At 34.9% G+C, this 21,529-nt stretch overlaps 1 protein-coding gene across 3 annotated transcripts in view; it reads left to right on the forward strand.

The window, feature by feature from the left end:
• CCDC91 (coiled-coil domain containing 91) overlaps positions 1–21,529 on the forward strand; it is a 173,765-nt gene that overhangs the window by 130,733 nt on the left and 21,503 nt on the right. For all 3 annotated transcript variants that reach the window (XM_009288497.2, XM_009288496.1, XM_009288498.1), the window contains one exon: positions 3,073–3,186. In XM_009288497.2, coding sequence (XP_009286772.1) covers positions 3,073–3,186 — 114 coding nt within the window. The remainder of the gene's footprint in view (positions 1–3,072; positions 3,187–21,529) is intronic.

Raw genomic sequence — 21,529 nt, forward strand, 5'->3', positions numbered from 1 at the left:
AACTCCATTCACCACAACTCTTTGGGCCCAGCCATCCAGCCAGCTTTTTACCCAGCAAAGAGTACGCCCGTCCAAGCCATGAGCAGCCAGTTTCTCCAGGAGAACGCTGTAGGAAATGGTGTCAAAGGCTTTACTAAAGTAAAGCTCTGTTTACTATGTGGTATGGCAATTGTTCTCACTCAAATTTTGAGTCATCCACTGTGTAATTAGAAAATCTATATAAGACTAAAGAAAGCACAGGGATTAAAGAACTGGGAATAGCTGTTCAACATACTAGCTATTCCTGTTACCTTTTGGAATAGGTATTTGCTTTTTGAAATACTGGGATTTTGGAATATCCACTGGTTCAGGATTATTCAAATTTTTCTGAACTGCTGGATGCTGTGAATATATAGAAAAAACTAACATTTATGCTGTAGAGTGAGGCATTGAAAAACAATGAGGGACTTGGCTGAATTCTTAAATCTTCCCTTTTTTGGAATTTCTGTGGAAGCTAAGAGGACCCTTGGATCTCCTTATTATACAACTCTTACTTTATAAGTATTATGAATGTGACAAAGAAAAAAAAAAGACAGTAAAAAGTTAAGACAACTTCTTTATTTAATAGTATAGAAGTAATCAGTAATCTTTTGTTCCTTGTGGTAAAACAAATAAGGATATAGAATGTTAGAAAATAACTTTTTTTGTCAACTTGTTGCTCTTGAAATAAGTATTGATAACAAAGAGTAAAAACTAGCATAGTTACGGTATGCTTTGCTTATTGCCTCAACAGGATGTTATACAACTTTGCTTTCACTGTTATCCGTAACTGTATATTCTTCAGAGAATTAATACTGTTCTTAATTTTGGGAACTTGCCATTGTAAATGGAAAAAAATTCTTTCCAATTTCATTTTTTCTGTTATAATCTTGGTGTAATAAAATGGTCTTCCATAAAAGTATTCCTAGTGGTTTCTGTTTTCTTGCATTTTTTTAATAGACTTGTAGAATTTAAATGTATTTTTATTTGGACCTTTGTTTATGTAGTCTTTCAAGTAGCATTACATCAAGAAAAGTTAACATACTTTGATTGTAATTATTTTATTGATGTAAATTTTTTTACATATTAAAATATAGCACCTTATCAGTTCTTGAATTTGCTTTTAAGAGTTTAATGAGGTAAATGATGGGATTTTTTTTCATTCTAATACAAGACAGTATTTTGGGACCGTTTGACAAATTAAGCTGGCATGAGAATGTAATTACAAGAACAGCATATTTCTATAATATGTAAATTTCCGTTAGTCTTGCCAGAGTTCTGCAGTGAGAGAGACTTTTGTCTCAGGATTTTTCTTTGGTAAACTGAATTAAAATAGAAAAAAATTATAATCACTTTTCACAACTACAGTTTTCATATTTGCTGTATTCCAGAGACTACGTAGTTGCGCATTTCAAATTTGGGATTTTAGACTTTTTCTGTTATAAAGATAGCAAAAGTATAGTTTTGCAGAAACTATTCAGTTTTGGCTGAAAAGGAGTAAATAGCTAAAGGTAAGAAATAACACTTTCTTTTTCAGTTGAAACATTTCCACTGAAGAGTCTTTAAAAAAAATGGGGTTTGGTCCAATTCTGTGGTGGTATTCTTCATTTTGTACACTAATAGCATATGGTAAAATACCACTCATACGTACAGATGAATTATGTAACTTCATAAATATCATCTTCTTCCAAAACCTTAGAATTCCACCTGTTCTCCAGAGTGAATCCATTCAAAACCATTGAGTTCCTGCAAAAATACTTTCTGCAAAGACGACACAATTGTAAAGCACCAAGAATGCATGTTAGCATTCTGAGATTCTGTATTTAAAGCAGGTGTCACAAAGGTTGACAAATGTTTCTTAATTAGTAAACAAAGCAATAAAATGCTTGTCATTCTATCTCACAAACATTGTCAAGTTATGTATTTCTCCTTATGTTAGTCATTATTCACATATAAATAAGTATGGTGCTTTAACTGAATACTTTAAATCAAATGCTTTAAGTACTGCACCAAAGTAATTGATTTCTTCTAAGCCTGCCAGTGTATGTACAAGGTAGACTCAGTCATTTTTACCAGAGCCTGAAAGCCTGTGAATAATTAAATAAAAAAAAAAAATAAATTAAGCTATCCTATGTTTTAAGAAGTGGTTCCTGGTTTCTCTACTGTGATGCATTTCTAGTACTGAATCAGATTTGTTGTAGGGTAATGCTAACGTGGGGAGTGGGTGTCCATTGTTGCATTTTACTGCTCTGTACAGAATGACCCTGGCATTTCCCAAGGTTTGGAAACAAATTCATTGTCATTAGGACTCTGGTTGCTGTGATGTTTGAACAGCCCTTATGTAAGTTCTGAACAGCCATGCAGTATGGAGAGGAGACTGAGGGGCGACCTCACTGCTCTCTACAGCTTCCTGAGGAGGGGAAGTGGAGAGGGAGGTACTGATCTATTCTCCCTGGGATCCAGTGACAGGACGTGGGGGAATGGATCAAAGCTGCATCAGGGGAGCTTTAGACTTAACATTAGGAAACATTTCTTTACTGAGAGGGTGGTCAAACACTGGAACAGGCTTCCTAGAGAGGTGGTCAATGCCCCAAGCCTGTCAGTGTTTAAGAGGCGTTTGGACAATGCCCTTAATAATTTGCTTTAACTTTTGGTCAGCCCTGATACGCTCAGGCAGTTGGACCAGATGACTGTTGTAGGTCCCTTCCAACCTGGAACTTTCTATTCTGTTCTATTTTATTAATAGCAACTAGTACATCCCTGCTTCTGTTGGAATGTAATACCTGTATTGCTTCCTTTTCTTCTGCTCTCGGGAAACATTATGTATCTATTAACACAGCTTTAAAGTGATTATTTCATTCTTCTTTAGGCCCTTTAGTGATCAAAGTACGGAATTTATAAATTTTTGTAAAGATATTGCATACATTTAGGATAACTATCATTGAGAAAGGAATGTGGTCAAGATAAAATTTTAGTAGGAAGGAAAGGGATGACCTGTATTACGTTTGTGAAATACTTTTAATATTTACACTTACATGTTTTCTTTTTAAAAAGGAAATGGTCAAGGAAGCCTTAATGGAAGAGCAAAAACGAAGTGAAAAGGCAATCGAAGAAGCAGTGAAAAGGACAAGAGAGGAACTGATGGAATATATTAAAGAGCAGAAAAGGGTGAGTTAACAGTGGCTAATGGGTTTCACTTCATGCAGTGAGAAATTGGTGAAGCTTATTAATCCTAAAACCTGTCTTAAAATGCACAAGAAAATAGAATCGGGAGCTATGTCTTCAGATTTGTCACTCCTTTTTTCAAACAATCTGTTACTATGATGTATTTCTTCATGTGTATTTGTAGAATTTTAAGTTCATCACAAGCCAAAAAGCAGAAGAGTATATTTCAACCAATGTATTCCATTTCTACAGTATTTCTTATTACAGTAACTTAAAGATGGAGCATAAATGCAGTCTATCAAATTCAAATGGTGATCTGAGTTCAGTTCATTGAAAGTATTTCTGTATCAATAACAGATGCTATTTTATGTTCACAAATGAACTTTATTGTGCAGTTTTGCATGCACACAAAGGTCATTAACTTTTCCTCTCAACCCATATTATATGACAGCCTGAAAATATATTGGTATTCTATTGAGCATGATTTATAGCCAGTGCACTGGTCTTGTTATGAAATGTTGTAATGTTCTGAAATTTGGTTTCAGGTATGCTGTTAATGCTATATAGTTGCAGTTTAATGGTTGTTCATAAACAGTAAAATGTAACTTAAAAGACAGTTTAATTCGCTTTCAGTAGGAGGAGAAAAAAATTAACACACTTCTCCCCTTTGAGGTTCTTTATAAAAATAAAAACAAAAAAAAAAATTTAAAAAACCTCTTTCATATGGCGGTAGCAGCCCGAGATCAAATTCAGTTATTTCTGTATTCTTAATAAACAAAATCACTAAGCTTGAATCTAATTGGTAATATTGTCCTGAGAAGGAAGTAGAAATAATGTGTTTGGCCTCTTCTATTCCCTGCTTTTATGGGCTGAATAGTATTATGGGAAATAGGATTTAACTTCAGAAGTTTCACTCTAATACTAGTTAAGATTAGTATTGGATGAGCTCTCTTCCATTGTGCTGTGCATGGAGAAGTGTTACATTTAGCAGTATGGGTCTTATTGGCAAAGACATTTAAACAGATGTCCAGGGAAAACACGATCCATAAAGATGTTTGAGCTTGTTTATATCTGAAGTTGGTCATTTACAAAGGATAAGCTCTGGGGAAAGTGAAAATAGGTCTACTATTAAAATAACTTGTATCATAAATAAATTGGTCAATAGGACCGCTAGTGCAGATCAGCTAGTCCATCTAATGCAGACTCCTCACTGTTGACAGCTAGATCACACTATTTTGAATTGACAGTAATTTCCTGCAGGCACTTCAGTAGCAACTCATCTGTCCTTAATCTCTTAGATTTCCATTTGCATCAGGAAGAGAGACTTTCTTCCATTTTCTTTCCACCTACACACAGTTGGAGCTCATTGTCATTATTGCATTGTCTGACTACTGTTAGTCTGTCTTGTCCTTGTGACGTTTTCACAAATCAGTGAAACAATGGAAATATCATCTTCAAAGAAACAAAATCCTCTTTTGTTTATCTAGTAGGACCATCATTTCCATTCATTCCATAGGGTTCTTGAATATCAAAGTATTTCAGTCAACTTTTTTCCCTTATTGATCAATTGACACACTTCCATTCATTTGGGAAAAAAAAAAATCATATGTAAGGACAGCTAGCTCTTTCTGGCATAAGATTTATAAAGTCTGTCTGTATTTAAGTTGAGAGTGGAAGATGTTTTTAACTCCAAATCATTTGGCATAACAGCTTTAATATCATTACATAAGAGGTAGAGTAAATGGACCTTGGTCAAAGGTCCATGCACCTGTCAGAGTAATAAATATACTTTATGGACTATACTAAAAAGTAGCAGCTTATGGAAGGAATTCCTAGAAAGAACTCAGGGGAAAATGCCTTGCTTTCCTGGCTGAGATTCAGTGATGGTTTTTTTTCTTTGAGTGGCAGGGAGAGTCCCAGTTACACACTTGCAAAGGTAGTGTACACCGTATATGTTTCATCATTGTTTTGAAAATAAGGTTGTAGAATCCTTCAAACCATGGGACGTGGACACAACAGTATTTGTACGTGGTTAGCAGTGGTTAAGTGCTTCAGGAAAAGACTCATAAACAGATTTATATCCAGATTATTTTGTAATAGTACAAAGTACATTTCATCCCTCATGGTAAATGTAGTATATACCAGTTTTCAAAGTAGCTTGTTAACTTGCTTAGTCATTTATTCTATTAAAGTTTTCTTTTACTAAAAGTATAATAGTTGTGATATCAGTTTAAGAAAATCAGTTGCGTATTTGGCCAGTTACGTATTTGCTACGAATATTTTAAAATATTAATGAGCATTTACAGTTGTATTTGTACTTGGATTCTTAGAAGAATTTCTATAACAGTTTATAAAAGTTGGATCTGGCAATCCCACAAGTTTTGCAGTACATTATAAATGTAGTCCAGCATTATACTGTACTATATATAATAGTAAATATTTACTTTGAGCTAGAAAGAATTGATTGTGAATGTCTTTCTTTTTAAAAATAGATTGATCTGATAATTATTTGTAGAAATCATTTGTGTGAACATAATATATACATTGAAAGTAAACCGTAGAAATCTCCTGTTGCAGTTCCAAAACTGACTTCAGTTATATGCTAGCTATGCTAGTGCTAAAATAGTGGTTACTTTTGAGAGCCAAGATGCTATACGATTTAAGTGTTCAGAAACTTGCCAACCCTGAATCCAGCATATCAGCAACCTATGTACAGTTTAACAGTCACTTAGTATATGGGACATATGCATGGGATTATTTGAATGAGTAGAAATTTACTCATTCAAAAAGCAAGTAATTGATGTTCCTTTGTCCTTACACAGCACTTTTCAACCCTTTTCTTTCCTGATCAGTAATCTTTCAATGGGAGTTCTTTAGAGCTGAGGAAACTAAATGCCCTGCCTTTGATAAAATTCTTATCTAAATAATTTGATGTCATATGCATAAAATTTTATATAGTGTTTATAGATCCACCATATTTCAAAGCCTTTCACAGATAAATAACTCAGTTAAACTAAGTAGTTTTACACGTTTGACATTGTTACCTACAAATGAGTCATATTCAGTATGAGTGAAACAAAAAGTGATTTATAGTCTCTCTGTTCATATTTTCTCATGCGCAAACAAGCAAACTTCAATGCATTTTTTTTTAAGTAATAAAAATGAGAGGTTGGTAAGATCAAAATTAAGAGAAGGAAGTGGAAAGCAATGGAACAATATCATCATGCTAAAATGCCCAACATAAGACAAGAACAAACGTAACTTGCTCTGTATTCAAGCCAAACAAAGTCTCTAAAGCTAGTGGAGAATTTGTTGGCAATTCTTCACCTTTGATTAAAGGACACTGCAAACTAAAGCAAAAAAAAGTGAAACTGTGATGGCAACATATATTTTTCACACAAAAAATGGAAGACGGGCAATACATTGTGGTTATGCCTTTTTCATACTTCAAATATAATCCCAAGTTTTTAAATATATATAGCACTATATTGGCAACAGTTCAACTTACGTACTTCAATCTTAGTTTTATTTTCTCTGTTCTATATTAAATGAAGAATTTTATACTAGAAAAATGTTTTTTATGTTGCCGCAGGTAACATCTTAAGAATCTAGATATCTAAGATGTGAAGGAAATTTCAATCAGGAATTTGACTCTTTATTATTTCATGATTATTTCATAACCACCTCATGATTATTCCGTACCCACCACCATTCCGAAGCATGCTTCAAAACTGATAAGACTGTCATATCTGTTCAAAGACATCTTCCATAGCTCATAGCTTAACTGAAATAGAATAAGACTGTCATATCTGTTCAAAGACATCTTCCATAGCTATCAAACTTGTAGAGGTTTATATAAACATTCATAACACCTTGAAGAACTCTTCTGAGTCAAATTTGAATACACTTGCTATACCTTTTAGCCAGACTTGCTTTCTCCAGCAAAGGTACATCCACATCATGTCCGGAAAATTATCTTTATTAATTGCCTGAAGGTGTATCTGACCTTGTCATATTCATATGTCCTTTTTTGCGTGTAAGTATCAGGAAGGCAAAACAATGCTTTACCTTCCTGCTAGTGGGGTGGGAAATGAGGGGAGCGAGGTGAAGTGTAGCACACAGGTAAAAAGGAGATAGGCGCTGAAGTACGATTAAATGGCAAGGTGCTACTTTCACTTTTGTCTTAAAAATAGATGTTGTTACTCTTGGTTTGTATCCAGTGCATGGATACAGCGCAGTATTGTGTGTCACCTATATCCATGAGACTTGGGTGTAGAGGGAAGCAAAATCTTTCAGTTTGGTTAGAGTGAGTTGAGTAAAGAGTAAGGAAGCACTTGTCCGTGAGTATCCAAAGTCTATCCATTTTGATGTAAGCTCAAGATTCACTAACTCATTTGTTGGTATTGTCTTTTGTTGCCTGATGTTCATAATCCTATAATCTCTGGCCCTGCATTGTGGTCTTTGGCCATCTGACTGCTCTGAAAACAGCCAGTACTGTGACAGGCCCCAGCATATTAAGTGCCCCAAGATACAATAAATCACATAGGACAGCCATTGAGGTTCACGGTGCCTGTGTTACTGATTGGACTGGGAAGCATTTACCAGCTTTTTGCATTAATTCTTTAAAAATGCTAGTGTTTGTTTTTATACTGAATGTATGTGTAGGGGTTCCCTGTTATTAGGTGAAACAGCTCTAGGTTTTTTTTAAGGGTTAGCAGTTTTGTTTTGCTAAAACGTCATGCTGATACGGTAGCATATATGTGCGTGCCTGTATGTAGACTCTTACATGTATGTGTGTGTATACGTTCATATTTGTATTTATTACCTGGAGATCAGGGCAAGCAGTAGAGTCTAATGGCATGTAAACTACGGCCTAGTATTACAATTCCCAAACTGTGATCCCTGGACTATGAGACAGAGGCATAGCAGTGCCCTACCACTGACCTGTAGAACTGTATTGCTTTTGTAATACTTTTGGTTAAAGACGATTAATGGGTACATGATGTTCTGTTAGGAATATAAAGACAGGCTAGGCCCATCCATGCTCCAGTTTGTATGGACTTCATGTGGGGCTTTGGCCCATTCACTGAACACTCTCTGCTTCAGTTTGCTAGCGCTGAATTTTGTGAATATAAACATAGCTTCGTCCCAAAGTGCAAGAACTTTCATGTTTGTGTTTGCTCCTGTGTGCAATGTAGGTACAAGATTCACTGAAATTTTGGAGGTATGTTAAAAGTATTCCACGTATGTGAGTGGAAGAACAAGAGAAGTATGTTAGCTTCCTGTGTAAAGTAATGTTTGGACAACACCTTTGCCCTAGTCGTTTGGTTACGCTCTGTCTCCTTTCGCTGATCCAAGATGTGAAGAAAATGAGTGTTTGCTCCTGTGTGCAATGTAGTTACAAGATTCACTGAAATTTTGGAGGTATGTTAAAAGTATTCCACGTATGTGAGTGGAAGAACAAGAGAAGTATGTTAGCTTCCTGTGTAAAGTAATGTTTGGACAACACCTTTGCCCTAGTCGTTTGGTTACGCTCTGTCTCCTTTCGCTGATCCAAGATGTGAAGAAAATGAGGTGCAGCCTGCACCAGATGCACCAGTCCATGAAGCTGTAGAGTGGAAGATAGCAATTGTTATAAGGTAGTAAAGGTGAATTTTCAAAATCCATTGGTCTGAGAGAAGCCAAGCCAGCTGATTTACAGGAGTAACTTGATTTCTCAACAGGAAATAAGCTTGAAATAAATTGTAAAATAACAGGAAAGTAGTATCTGAATAAAATAAAATCAGTATTGGAGTATATTAATCTCACGTGCTTCTTAATCTTATTTTGAAGTAATGAAGGCGTTCCTAAAGGCCATGTTTTGGCCTTTTCTTTGTATTCACAATGTGGAACTACAGATTTTTCTTTTTACACAGTTGAGTTTAGTGCCTGCTGTTCTGTGAAGACAATTCCTGAAAGATAGTAACATTTTGTATGACTGGCTGAGATGATATTTTTAATTAATTTGCAGTTAGAAAGCAAGAAAAGCAACTTAATAAAAATAATTTTTAAGTAATTCAGAAAGTCTGAAAAAGACTGAATTCAGTGAATTTCGATCTATTCAGTGTTTTCAGATGAAATAGTTGAGATCTTCAATGCCAATAACTAATAAATGGGGATTTATTTTTTTTTAATATTTTAGCTAGGTAGTCACACAACATTTTGTGTTTCTAGCAGATGAAATAGTGCATGGATCTGACTGCATTCCAGCAGTAAAACATACTGGGAAGTAAATATTTCCATATGAATTATAGAATAGAATAGAATATTTCAGTTGGAAGGGACCTACAATGATCATCTAATCCAACTGCCTATACATTCCTTTTCTAATTTCTGTGAGGCTTTATATACCATAACTGCATATAGAACAAAGAAAAAGATGGGCATTCAGTATATTACTAATATTTATACTTAATTAGCTTCTGTGGATTTTTTGTTATTCTTTCCTGTTGGTTGCATATACTAGTATCATTAAACTTATCATGAGCCAAAGGTATGCTGTACGGTAGCTAGGGAAAAAAACTTGTGCTCCGTTTCCCTGCAATAAACATGAAAGAAAAGTAAATTACCTGTTACCTTTTGGTCTAGTTGTCCAAATGGACTATCCAGTGGAAAATACCCTTGTAGACCTGATACTGCAAAAACATGTTTGCATACTTTATTTTATTTTATGCACTGTAATTGATCCTGTTTACTTCAGATGGCATGAACTGTGAAGTTTTGGCATAAAAATTATTTCAGTATCAGACAAGATCTAGAAGTGGTCTCACACTCAATTAACTGCTATATATTTAATGTTTAAATTGCTACTTTTAGTTCAAGTCTCAAACTACGAATGTAAACTTGGTGAGTTCCAGGAAAAGACCAGTTATGGTTTTGCATGCAGGTAAGTTACAATTATTGTTAAATTTATTAATTCTAAGGAGGGCGTATCATATTTTAAGATTGACAACTGAAGTGCAGGCAGGCTTCATTTTTCTGGCAGTATTGTGTGTTTAAAAAACAAACAAAATAAGACCAATTCAGTTTTTTCTCAAAATCAGGAAGTACCAAATGAGTCCAGTAAAAAAAAATCTGTGGTAAAACTATTGCCAGTATAAGTCTACCATTTATTTATTTATTTATGTGTTTATTTTTACTAAACATTCCTGATGAAGATTAGTAAACTTAAAATCTTGTAGGGGAGTGGAGGAATAGTAGGAAATATGAAGTTTGATTTTTAAGGTCAAATTCAAACCATCTTTGTTCTGACAGGTATAAAGTACATGTTCTGAAACAGTCTAACCAAAAAATTAGGAGACAAGTTTTTGCATCTCAGGATTCAAAAGAGAACTTAAAGTTTCTATCACAGTCTCCCATTAGTCTTTCATCAGTGAGAACTGAAGCAAGAATGCATGGCTTAGCCATACACCACAAAAATTGCCCCAGCAATTTAGTAGTTATTGACTAAAATATGATATTTCACAAGTCCAGGGTTTGTTTAAAAAACATGCAGTGATGGTTGTGGGGGTTCTGTTCATTCTGTGTCAGAATCTCTGATTTTGCACATTGGCTTCTGAAAGCACTTTTATTTATAACTAGATTTTCTGGAATAGGAAGGTTATAAGACTGGAATGGACTTTTCGGGTTATCAAACCAATCTTTCGCCGTTACATATAATTCCTTTCCCCAAGTTGTCATAGAAGTGTCATTTTGAAGCACTTAGAGTAATCCTTTTCCAATTTATGGCATGAGCTGTATTAGGAATCCATCAGTTCATAAATATGCCATTCACATGGAGATACTGTAGGGGCCAGGATGATCCTTGGCAGCATGGGCCTTTTTTTTGCCTAACATGTTTTCTAGCCTAGTCCTCTGGTCACAAGGTCAACCACTTCTCCCTTCTGCTTTACTGCTTTCTTCAGTAGAGGGTCATTGAGTCCTAGCAGTGCAGTTATTACTTTCCCGATAGTTGGTATTTCTGTCCATTGTATATATCTGTAAATGTATTAGGAGACAAAATAAAACAGTAGTAGTCATTTTGTGTGTTTGTTCTGCATCCATACAGAGTGATTAAAACGTAGTCACAAAGTTGAGAGGTTTTTGCCCTTCTAAGTTTTGTTCTCTTCTGTAATGTGGCCTTAGTGTTTTATTTTTGCATTTAGAATTGTTTGGAAATTCTTTCTGTAATCATCAGTGAAGAGCTTTATGACCCTTTTTGCGTAAGGAGCTTTATGCAATACTCCTTTAAATAAACAGTGAAAGTCCCATTTGATTTTAGTGTGAATACAAGTGCCTCAAAAATGTTAGCTTTATCTTGGAATGTAGAACTTTAATTGAATTTTCCTAGTTATTTTACAGGAATTCTTACTCTTTGAGTTACCCATTTTGGGGTTTTTATTGTAGGGTCATTTGACATTTTAAATAATTTAATTACTTGGACTTTTTTCTCTTTATGGTTCCTTATTCATACTAGATTTTGTGCAAGACATTTATGCACTGTTTTCTCTTTGTGCTTAATTTTTTTTCCCATTCCTGTGGTTGACTTTTTAATGTCTACAGTACTGTGCATTTTGTGTTTTAAAATAATTATTTCCAGAAGTGTCAAATAAATAATTGAACTGGATTTTCTCTGAAACAGATGTTTGGCACTTGCAAAAATGCAAGTTAATATTTTCCATTAGTTTCAATTTTATTGGAATTTCTTGTTTAAAAAAAAAAGTATCATCATATGGTTTTGTTTTCTGCATATTTCATGAAGAAGCAGTACACAAGAGCATGTCTTGGGTTTACCCCCTACTTTGTATTTGACCTGCTCTTTTGTGCAGTTGAAACACTTAAGTAAAAGTTACACTTTTTTTTTTTTACTTGCTTTGTGGACATGGTTGAATTTTCCTTCATCATGTTGATAGTTTTTGTTCTATCATGTTGTAAAAGTATTCTTTATAAAAACCAAGGAAGAATACAAACATTCAGAATCATAGAATAGTTTGGGTTGGAAGGGACCTCTAAACGTCATCTAGTCCAACCCCCCTGCCGTGGGCAGGGACATCTTCAGCTAGATCAGGTTGCTCAGAGCCCCGTCCAACCTGACCTGGAATGTTTCCAGGGATGGGGCATCCACCACCTCTCTGGGCAACCTGTGCCAGTGTTTCACCACCCTCAGCACAAAAAATTTCTTCCTTATATCTAGTCTAAATCTACCCCCCTTTAGTTTAAAAGAAGTCTTAGTTTAGTTTAGTTTAAAGAATCTGCTCTTCTGGGCTCCTAACTCAGGACATCAGATCATTTAAGTTTTACCAATTTCAAGTTGCTGTGTAATACTGACTTAAGCAAGTATATGTCTGTTTGTCAGAGAAGACATCTATACAGACTAGAGTGCCACCCAGAGAGTTCAGGCTGAGTTTTAGTTCCTCGTAATATCTACCACTCCCTGTTGCATGAGAAAGTTCAAGAATATCACCATCATACTTGCTTCTTACCTGTTTTATGTATGCCCGCCTCTCTGCCAGTGGCTACCTCAGACTAAGTAAGGTCTCACAACTTCTAAAATACCTGCCTCATCAGTGAAGATGTAGAGCTAGGAAAGGAAGAATATAACTGATATATTGTGCAGCAATTAGCCACTCTTTTGACTCACGCTGAACTGAGAAAAGTAAGACAATTCACCTTCCAGTCTCCTGTTGTTCCTTCACTCATGTTCAGTAAGTGAAAAGTAGGCAAACAGAGAAATAGCATAGTGTTTTGAGTTTTTGGTTTTACAAATGCACTTAATTTTTTTTCACCTTAGGGGTTGCTTACAAGTAGATATGAAACTTTCAGACAGAAATGTGATTTTTCATGTTGACGGTGTCCTTGTAAACTATCCAGAAACTGAGTAAGGCTGAAGTCAATAAAAGTAAAAAACAAAATATTTCCAGGAGTCTTATAAAAATTATGATGATCAAAGCAATTAATTGGTCACCACTGTACTTCAAACTAAGATCTGTTTCCAATTATTTGTTGTTAGAAAGGTCAGGAAATTCTTTGCTCTGCTTCATATTTTTTTCAAACTTGGACAGTGTTCAGGCTTCTACATAATCTGCAAATGTTGTTTGCCTTTTGTTAAAAACTAGACATTGTTAGCTCTTAAAAATCACACAAATGTTAGGAATTTTTGTGGAATGGAGGTCTACAAAAGTATTCTGTTGTCCAATTCCAGTATTTTTATTGTCAGTGCTACGGATTGAAAGTTGTTTATACCTCTCATAGATCAGTAATTTACTGCCTCTTCATTGCTATTGAGTGCTTCAAAAAGTATTCATCCAATGTGTTATAGTTTGCATGTTTATAGCAGACAAAAATGCAGTACTTGACTATTGTGCCTACTATTTATGTACTTTTTAATCTTTGTGACCATTAGCTGTGCAGAGAAAACAATTAATTCTTGTAGTTGGCGTACACAGGAGAAAGTAAGCCACAACAGAGAAAGTTTTCTACCAAATAAGTCTTGTGCTGAATAGGTTATTTAAAGAAACTTTCTAAATGACAAAGTTTTACTCATGAAATGAGTACTTAAACATTTCTTACATTTGTAATTCCTGAACTACTACCCACATAGCCAGCCAGCAAGCAAATTTTAATTTTTCCTATTTACGTTGACATTCATCTTCCTTCAGGAAAACTTACTGCTTGTTTTCTGACAACAAAACTGATTATATTAAGCAGTCACATCTTGTCTGCTACATTGTACACAGCTCTCATTGACTTTAAAGGGCATATTTTGGCCTACAGGGGAAAGCTTTTGTGTTAGGACTTGAGTAAATATTTGAATGACAGACTTGTTTTTATGCAGCCCATGTTTCCCTGAAAGACACAGGCACTTGTCACAAATGCACTCCCATCTCGATTTAAGGGACAGAAGCTGGGAGCAAAGATATAACCATTGTAATGAAATTCACTGTACTACTGTGTGTTCCCATATGATTTGTGCAGCTGTGCCTCATAACCTTTAGAAGAAGGCATAACTAAACATTGCATTTCTCTGACTAATATTTACCAAAATATAAGTGCACACTTCAGAATTGCGAATATCCAAATGAGATATTTTTTGGGTTTAGTATTTCATAGATCATTTTTTCCGATATTATGGAAACTAAGGACCTATTTCAATGACAGTATTTTATTTATATTTAAGAATCACTGGCAAGCTGGTATAAGCCATGTCTGTCTTACTGTAAAGTGAAGAAAAAGCTGGCAAGTTTCTCTTCTGGCTTTGTATATAGGAATTATATATAAAATTATATATAAAAATATATACCAATAGTTTGGTAATAATACAATTACTTTTGGAAAGTAGAATTCCAGGCCCATTTCCTGCTTCCCTGACCAGGTGCTTTCTGCGCGGATTTGTCCAGCCAGTGGGATGCGTGGGAGGTTACCTCTATGGGGGCTTGGTATGTGCTAGGACAGTCAGCTTAGCTATTTACCATGTAACTAGAAGAACTGGAAAACTTTTGCTTTTTTCTGAAAAAGACTTGGAATATTTGGAAAATACTAGAGTTTACCCTAATAACACACATTTATAGAGGGTCAGCTCATCTTGGGCTGTACTTTAACATGCAAGTCATACATTTGCCTAGTTTCAGTGGGATTATTCTGGAAAGAAAAAAGTATTTAACATTAGGAGAGGGAATTGTGCATTTCATTCTGTGCACAGTTGAATTGTAGTCACAAGGCTTTTTAAAGGAAGAAAAATAGTGATCAAGTTATACCCAAGACAGCAGGAAATATCTACGAGTAAGTCAGATTAACACCCCTAATTTCCTCCATGGCCATTCTTGTGTATCAGGGTTATTTTTAATAATGTACCAGATTTGTGGAGTGTATTTTGTATGTTTATTTTGTCTGAAGAAAACAACTAGACCTTTCTTTTGGCCTTTTGAGTAGTCTTCTATCTGGTACACTGTTTTTTGGGTTTGGTTGTGGTATAAAATCCCATTTCAGTTTTTTTGAAGTTCCATGTGTTACATTTCATAATTACATATAGTCATACAGATTTGATTTATCCTGAATGCGCTTCTAGAACTGATTTTTTTTTTTTACCCTTGATTTTGTACATCAGCTACAAAGCCTATAAAATCTATCTTGAAAGCACCTTTACCAATATAGGTTGTGGAAGGTGATCTATGTTACAATTGCTATAACGCCTGTTATCTATGTAGATTTTTTTTCCTAATATGTGAAGTATTTTCTTTGCAGTGTTCACAGGCAATATCTTTATTGTATTCTTTCAAATCAGAAATGTGTGGGTGGCTGGATATTCTGCAAAGCTATCTGCGTTCTCAGCTCCCATCACCTGCCTATTATTTGAGTCATATGCTTATAAAAAAGAGTGTAAAAGTAGTTTATGTTCAATACTTGTTATTTGCTGGCACCACAGATAATTGTTTTTATTGCTTGTAGATCAGAGAAAATTTAAAAGACCTAGAGTTCTAGAGGAGTCTAATATTGAGAAGTATCTAGTATTTTCAAAACAATACTGAAGTATTCTATTAAAAAAAAAATCTAAACCCAAGGATCAATTACGTGTTTTTATTAATTATTCTCTATGTGTACTGTCAACATCATGTAACTGTTCTAAAATCTGAGTGAGGAGGTTATAGGCAGGTAGTCTGGAACTACAAGTCTTATTTTTACTGCTTAACACACAGAATTTCCCCAATAAATAAAATCGCCTAACAGTGCAGAAAGGAGAGTGAACAAGAAGGAAGAGGATTTCTTTACAAAAGCAATAAAGGAAACAGGCTAACTAATAGCAATAAAGATCATAGAAATGGACAAGGACAAACATTCCATGCAGAAAACTTACCATGTATTTAGTGTTCAGACCAAGATTTCCAGTTAAGATGTCAGTTTCTGACTTCAGAAACTTTGTTAAATGTTTGGTTAACAAAACAAGATCAGGCCTTTAAAAATTAAAGGTGATGTTGGTTGGTATACTGAATCATCAGTCAGTTCAGAAAAGCGTGGTCTATTAAGGGTAGTGATTTGCTAAAGAACATATAAAGTCTCTGAAGTCAAATATGAATGGCCAGATATTGTCATGGTTATGTCAAATAATCTTGTTTTAGGTTTACGCCTTTGACTTCTGTTGCAAAAAGTAACTTACCTTGTGGGTTGGGGTTACTGTATCTGGCTTTTAATTAACAATTGTGAACTTGTCCAACAAAGCAGAGCAGTGAATATTTTTGTGCCTTTATTATGTAAAATTTGCATATTTTTACTATGAAACAAGTTATTACAAGTATTTTCAATTCTGATTTTCCATTTTTAACTTTGTTTAGATTCAGGACCAAAGAATTAACCAATGTTAAGTCACTTTTATTAGTAAAGTAAAATAATAGAAAAGAGAAAAGGTAATGAAATACTTAAAACTGAAAAAAGTGCTGGTATTTCTCCTGATACTAAACAAATTATACCTTACATAAAAATCACTCTCAAAATAATCTTTTAGACATTAAGTATAAATGCCCACTCATTCTTTGTTTGTAAATTAGATTTTCAGATTTGCTTACCTCCTATCTCAGTTCATACTCCCTGGGGAAGAGTGGGTCTTCCTTATCAGCACATTTCACTAATACTGGCGCAGGCCAGAGTTTGTTAGGGAATCTTCTAAGGGCTAAGCTGTTTTTTGAAATAACATTCATCAGTTTAAAAAAAAAAAAATTGAGATAGAGATGATGGCAACATTTTTTGACAAGACATCTGAAACTTTTTCAGAGAGAGTGAGTTTTGGAAGATATGGAGAAAGATGCCTCTGTCTACAAGGTTGATCATCTTTTAATATTTTAAGATAAGATTTTTTGATGAAAACTAATATCTTGCATTCAATTATTGAAGGTAAAGACTGCAAGAGAATGCTTGAAGTTCAGGATAAACATTCACGTTAATTAGATTTGTCCACCCTGTTGAGGAAAGGCAGCAAATTCCTTTGGGTTGTTCAAATTGTTTGAGGAACTGCCCATAATTCATTCCTAAAGGCTGGCCATATGAGAAGACATGTGTACCTCTACATAGTTGCTCTGTTATTCATCCATCAAAATTATCACAGAAAATGGTCAATGGAGTTTTTCTTAAACAAATCAGACTAAAAGTTCTCCCTTTACATGTTTTAGTGCTGCAGGTTTTTAAAATATACAGTTGACTTCATGGTTCCAAGAAAAGTGCTGATGTGGTTCACGTTGAGTACTGATGTGCTTGCATGGTTAAAAAGTGTTTGCTGCCAACCCTTTTCAGCTATAGCTTAGAACAGTATTAAGGATCCAGCACTCTGCCTTCTTTCCAATTATTTACTTCAGGAAAGGCATGACAAGCACACAGCATCTGCTTATCCAATGCTTTCAGACCGAAATCCAGGAAGAGTGCAAATAAAAGCGGCGGGTTTCTGCACAGTGAAGTAGGCTAGGCCATGAATTGGCACCTACTTGGTCACACTCTGTCATTCACATTGCGGAGCTGATTTTAATGATTACTTTTCAAAATAAAGACAAAAAACCAGCTTGGAATTCACTCGGTATACTGGGTAGAAGTCTAGAGTATATCACAATCTCATATTCTTCAAGTGACCACTGTGCATTAGCAGCGGAACATTTCCTAATGCGTCCTGCTAGAAGTCCTGGCACACCCTTTCCTCTGTCTCCTTGGTAAATTGGTAACTTCACATTCTTCAAATTTTCCATTTCTCCAGTGGCAGGTAAGCAGTCTTTAATCACTGCTTTGAGTGACATTTACAGTCTACTCTTTGAGTCAGATTAATTTGCAACCCAGATTCCCATCTGGGAGAAGTGTACTAGAGCAGTTGTTATATAAGATGCTCCATACATCCCACGTAGATCCAAACTGCGTTTTCCCATATAGGGGATAGTATCCATGCACCATGTGGCATTACAGAAGCTGAGGGTAGGATAGGCAGGACTGGCCATTCCCTTCTTGGGCAAGAGAACCCAATTCCTTACATGGGACAGAGGATATAGCATACATTTTTATCTGGTACTCTCGATCCACCTACATTGTGAGATTACAGAAGGATACTGCTAGAGTCTCAGAAGAGAGAGAGGAAAAAAAACTTATAGCTGGAGCAGCACACTGTCACCTTGAACGCAGCATGTTTAGGAAGAGAAGGCGGGTATAAGAGAGAGAACTTAAACAGATGCTGGTATGAAATGTTTCAGGAGCAGAATTATGATATTAGTATATCTTATCACTGTCAATAGGAAGGACTCTTCTTGAACAACTTGTGTTACAGACTGGTGACTTTCATTTATTGATCCATTTGTGTTGTCACTTGCAAAATCACGCATCAAAACCAGAGAATTTATTTTTGAACTCCTGTAGGTAAAACTTGCATCCTTCAGTGTTAGCCAGTTATTTTCAGAATTTTGATGTTATTGTTTTGCAAGTGTGCTTGATTTCAAGCATCAAGCACAGCTTTCTTCTGAAGGTTTATTATTTGAAGGCAAGTGCAAGTGGGAGAGGTTATGAAAATCAGTTTCTTTTAAGTTATTAATCTCAAATGAGTGATTTTTTTTTTTTAATACTTGCTATATTTTAATATGACTTAGAACAAAATAGGGTGTCATTACCATTCTTGTTCCTGAATGTTTGGCTTGGCGTTTGATGCAAGGCCTCAATTGCAGGCTGAAGTGCCAGCAGCCAAAGCTGAAAACAAGACTGCGGTGGGCAAACTCAAGATTTAATTTCAGAAAGAGTGTTTATATTTTCCCTGGGGCCACATTAATGAGAGTCCAAACCCTAAATGTTACCACCAACACATTTTAACAGACCAGTTTCCCAGTTTTTAAAGTGTGGTGTCACCTTGAGTATTTTTCTTTTAACTTTTTCCCCTTCTTCTGACTTTAAAAGAAAAGCAATAAAGCTGTATCATTTTTGGCTGAATTCAATGTCATGTTTGGGGAACACAAAGTTCTGTGTAATGCAAGTAAGTTGCATTTAAAAAACATTTAATCCTATCTTCTATTTTTGTATCAACTGTTTTAATAATTCAGCTTTAAGTTACCACTGCAAAACTTCATGTTACTACAAAACACACCATCTGGTATGTACATATGTGTTATAGGGGTCCACATATTGATGTCCTGAATCAGCCTGATGTCAGAACATCTGTGCCATGCCTAGGATGAACTTGTGACCAACAGATCAGTGCCAAGAGAGACAGTAGTGATGGGGTCACTGAGAGTTCCTTAGCTCAGTTTCCTGCTCCTTCAGCTGGGCCTGTTTTGTGGCTTTAATAGGATTAAAGAAACATTTACATTGAGGCTTTAGGAGCATTTTCACACAGCTCCTTTACCCAACTCAAAGAGCAGTATAAATCTAAAGGATTAAATAAGGGATTTATGTAAAGTTGTAGTGTAAGATGAGTTGGTGCACCTGGCTCTCCTTTTTCTCCTCTGTGAATAAGGCATACTGAAGCAGTGTACCGCATGTGATACAGAAGTGAGCTTGGCATTTTTTCCTGAACTTTTAGATCTCTATAAGCTTTGAAATTATTGTTTCTAAATATTAAAATGAAATGGTAGTTTCTGATGGAGGAATATAGTATTTCAATCTATAGATCCTATTAGACATTTTTCTTCAGAGGATCTTATGGCGTTTTTCTGCCACTTTTCAATACAGAAACACCATGCATTTAAGAGAATTTTTGATTTCCTAGAAATTATAGTACTCTGTCTTTAAAAATGGAACGGGGAAAAAAATACAATTCTCTGCCACTTACTTAGGTTCATTAAAATCCAGAGGAAATTGTTAAGTAACCAAAATTACAATTTTCAAACTCCTTGAGTAATCATTTATGCTGATGAAGGCAATTTAGTTGAAACTACATACATAACATATTGTATGTTTTTTGCAATTACTTTAGAGTAAAATTGCCAGAGCTTGAAATTCTTTACTTAAAACTGTTTCATATATCCTTTTGTGCCTCACTGTATAAATCTACAAAGACTGAGATTATGCCTGTACTCTTTAGTCAGGCGAGATTCCAGTTGAAACTGAAATCAAGTGGTGTTATTGCTGAGAAAATATTGTGCTATCAAAGCCAAAAGAGGAAAAAATAACAGAATGAATTATAATGTTCAACAGTGAGATGACTGGTTACTACACTATTTCAAAACTACCCTTGTGATTTAGATGTATTGTGTTTATAATTCAATGTGCATCATTATAATTATTGTAAGAGGTATATCAGCTTTGGATTTGGTCTGCAAACACATAATCATTCAACTTGCTCTGTGGATATAGACTGTTCACATTAATAAAGATTTGCAGCGTACACTGTACTAATGTCACCCAGATGTATTCATAGTGGATCATGGTGGTGTTCTTCACATCATTAGGTGATTAAGCAACACAAGGTCCAAGGAAATGCAACATCTGTCATCCAGGGTCCCTCTATTCTGCGAGCATTTGATGAAGAAACAGAAGACATTTCCATATTTCTTTCTGTTGTTCATTAGGAAGGCTGTGTGTGACAGGAGGAAGTGATGCATCCTGACACACCTCCTGTCCTCTGTAACTGAAGGTCTCCTGTATTACACCTGATTCATCCTTCAGTATTATAATTGAACAATATTTTATACTGTACTTCTGGAAATCTGAGAATTATAACCAGATCATTTGTTTTGAGATTGGTTATTTTGGGTTCTGTACAACTTTCTCAAAATCTGTTTTGAGATTAAGTGGAGAGAAAATTCAAAGTTCTTAATTAGATGTGTGAAATTACCCATATTTAATGCAACTTGTGACTGTTGTCCATAGGCATTTTCATGAGAGCTTTAGATTGAATAGGAGAAGCAAAGAAAAAAAAAAAAAAAACAGAAAAAACTGTGGATCCTTGTGTATGAATGAACATGAATACCCTTATTTTACCATCCTAGTGAGAAAGTTAGACAGGTCAGCTGAATTTTGGAGGTTAGACATTTAATATTCTATTAGACTGAATAAGTGAATGCTTTGAGGACGAGGACTTGGTGAAGATTTTGTCACTCCTATTAAAATAAAACTTTTATTCATTTGCTTTTTCTTTCAAATTCATCTATATGCATGTAACCAAATTTGTATTCCAATGTTTTGTATTTCACTGACATTTCTTAATTCAGAATTTTTGAGTATATACAATTAGGTATTTTGGTAACACAGCAGCAGTTATAAATTTTCTTTTTTAAGTTAGTGTAATCCACATTACTTTGTACTAGATGCAAAGTTTAATCTGTTCAATATGATCAGCTTGGATTAATTAAAGCTAAGCAAATAATCTGCGATTTTATTTTCT

Source organism: Aptenodytes forsteri, unplaced genomic scaffold, assembly GCF_000699145.1.
Source record: "Aptenodytes forsteri isolate BGI_AS27 unplaced genomic scaffold, ASM69914v1 Scaffold73, whole genome shotgun sequence".
NCBI classification, from domain to species: domain Eukaryota; kingdom Metazoa; phylum Chordata; class Aves; order Sphenisciformes; family Spheniscidae; genus Aptenodytes; species Aptenodytes forsteri.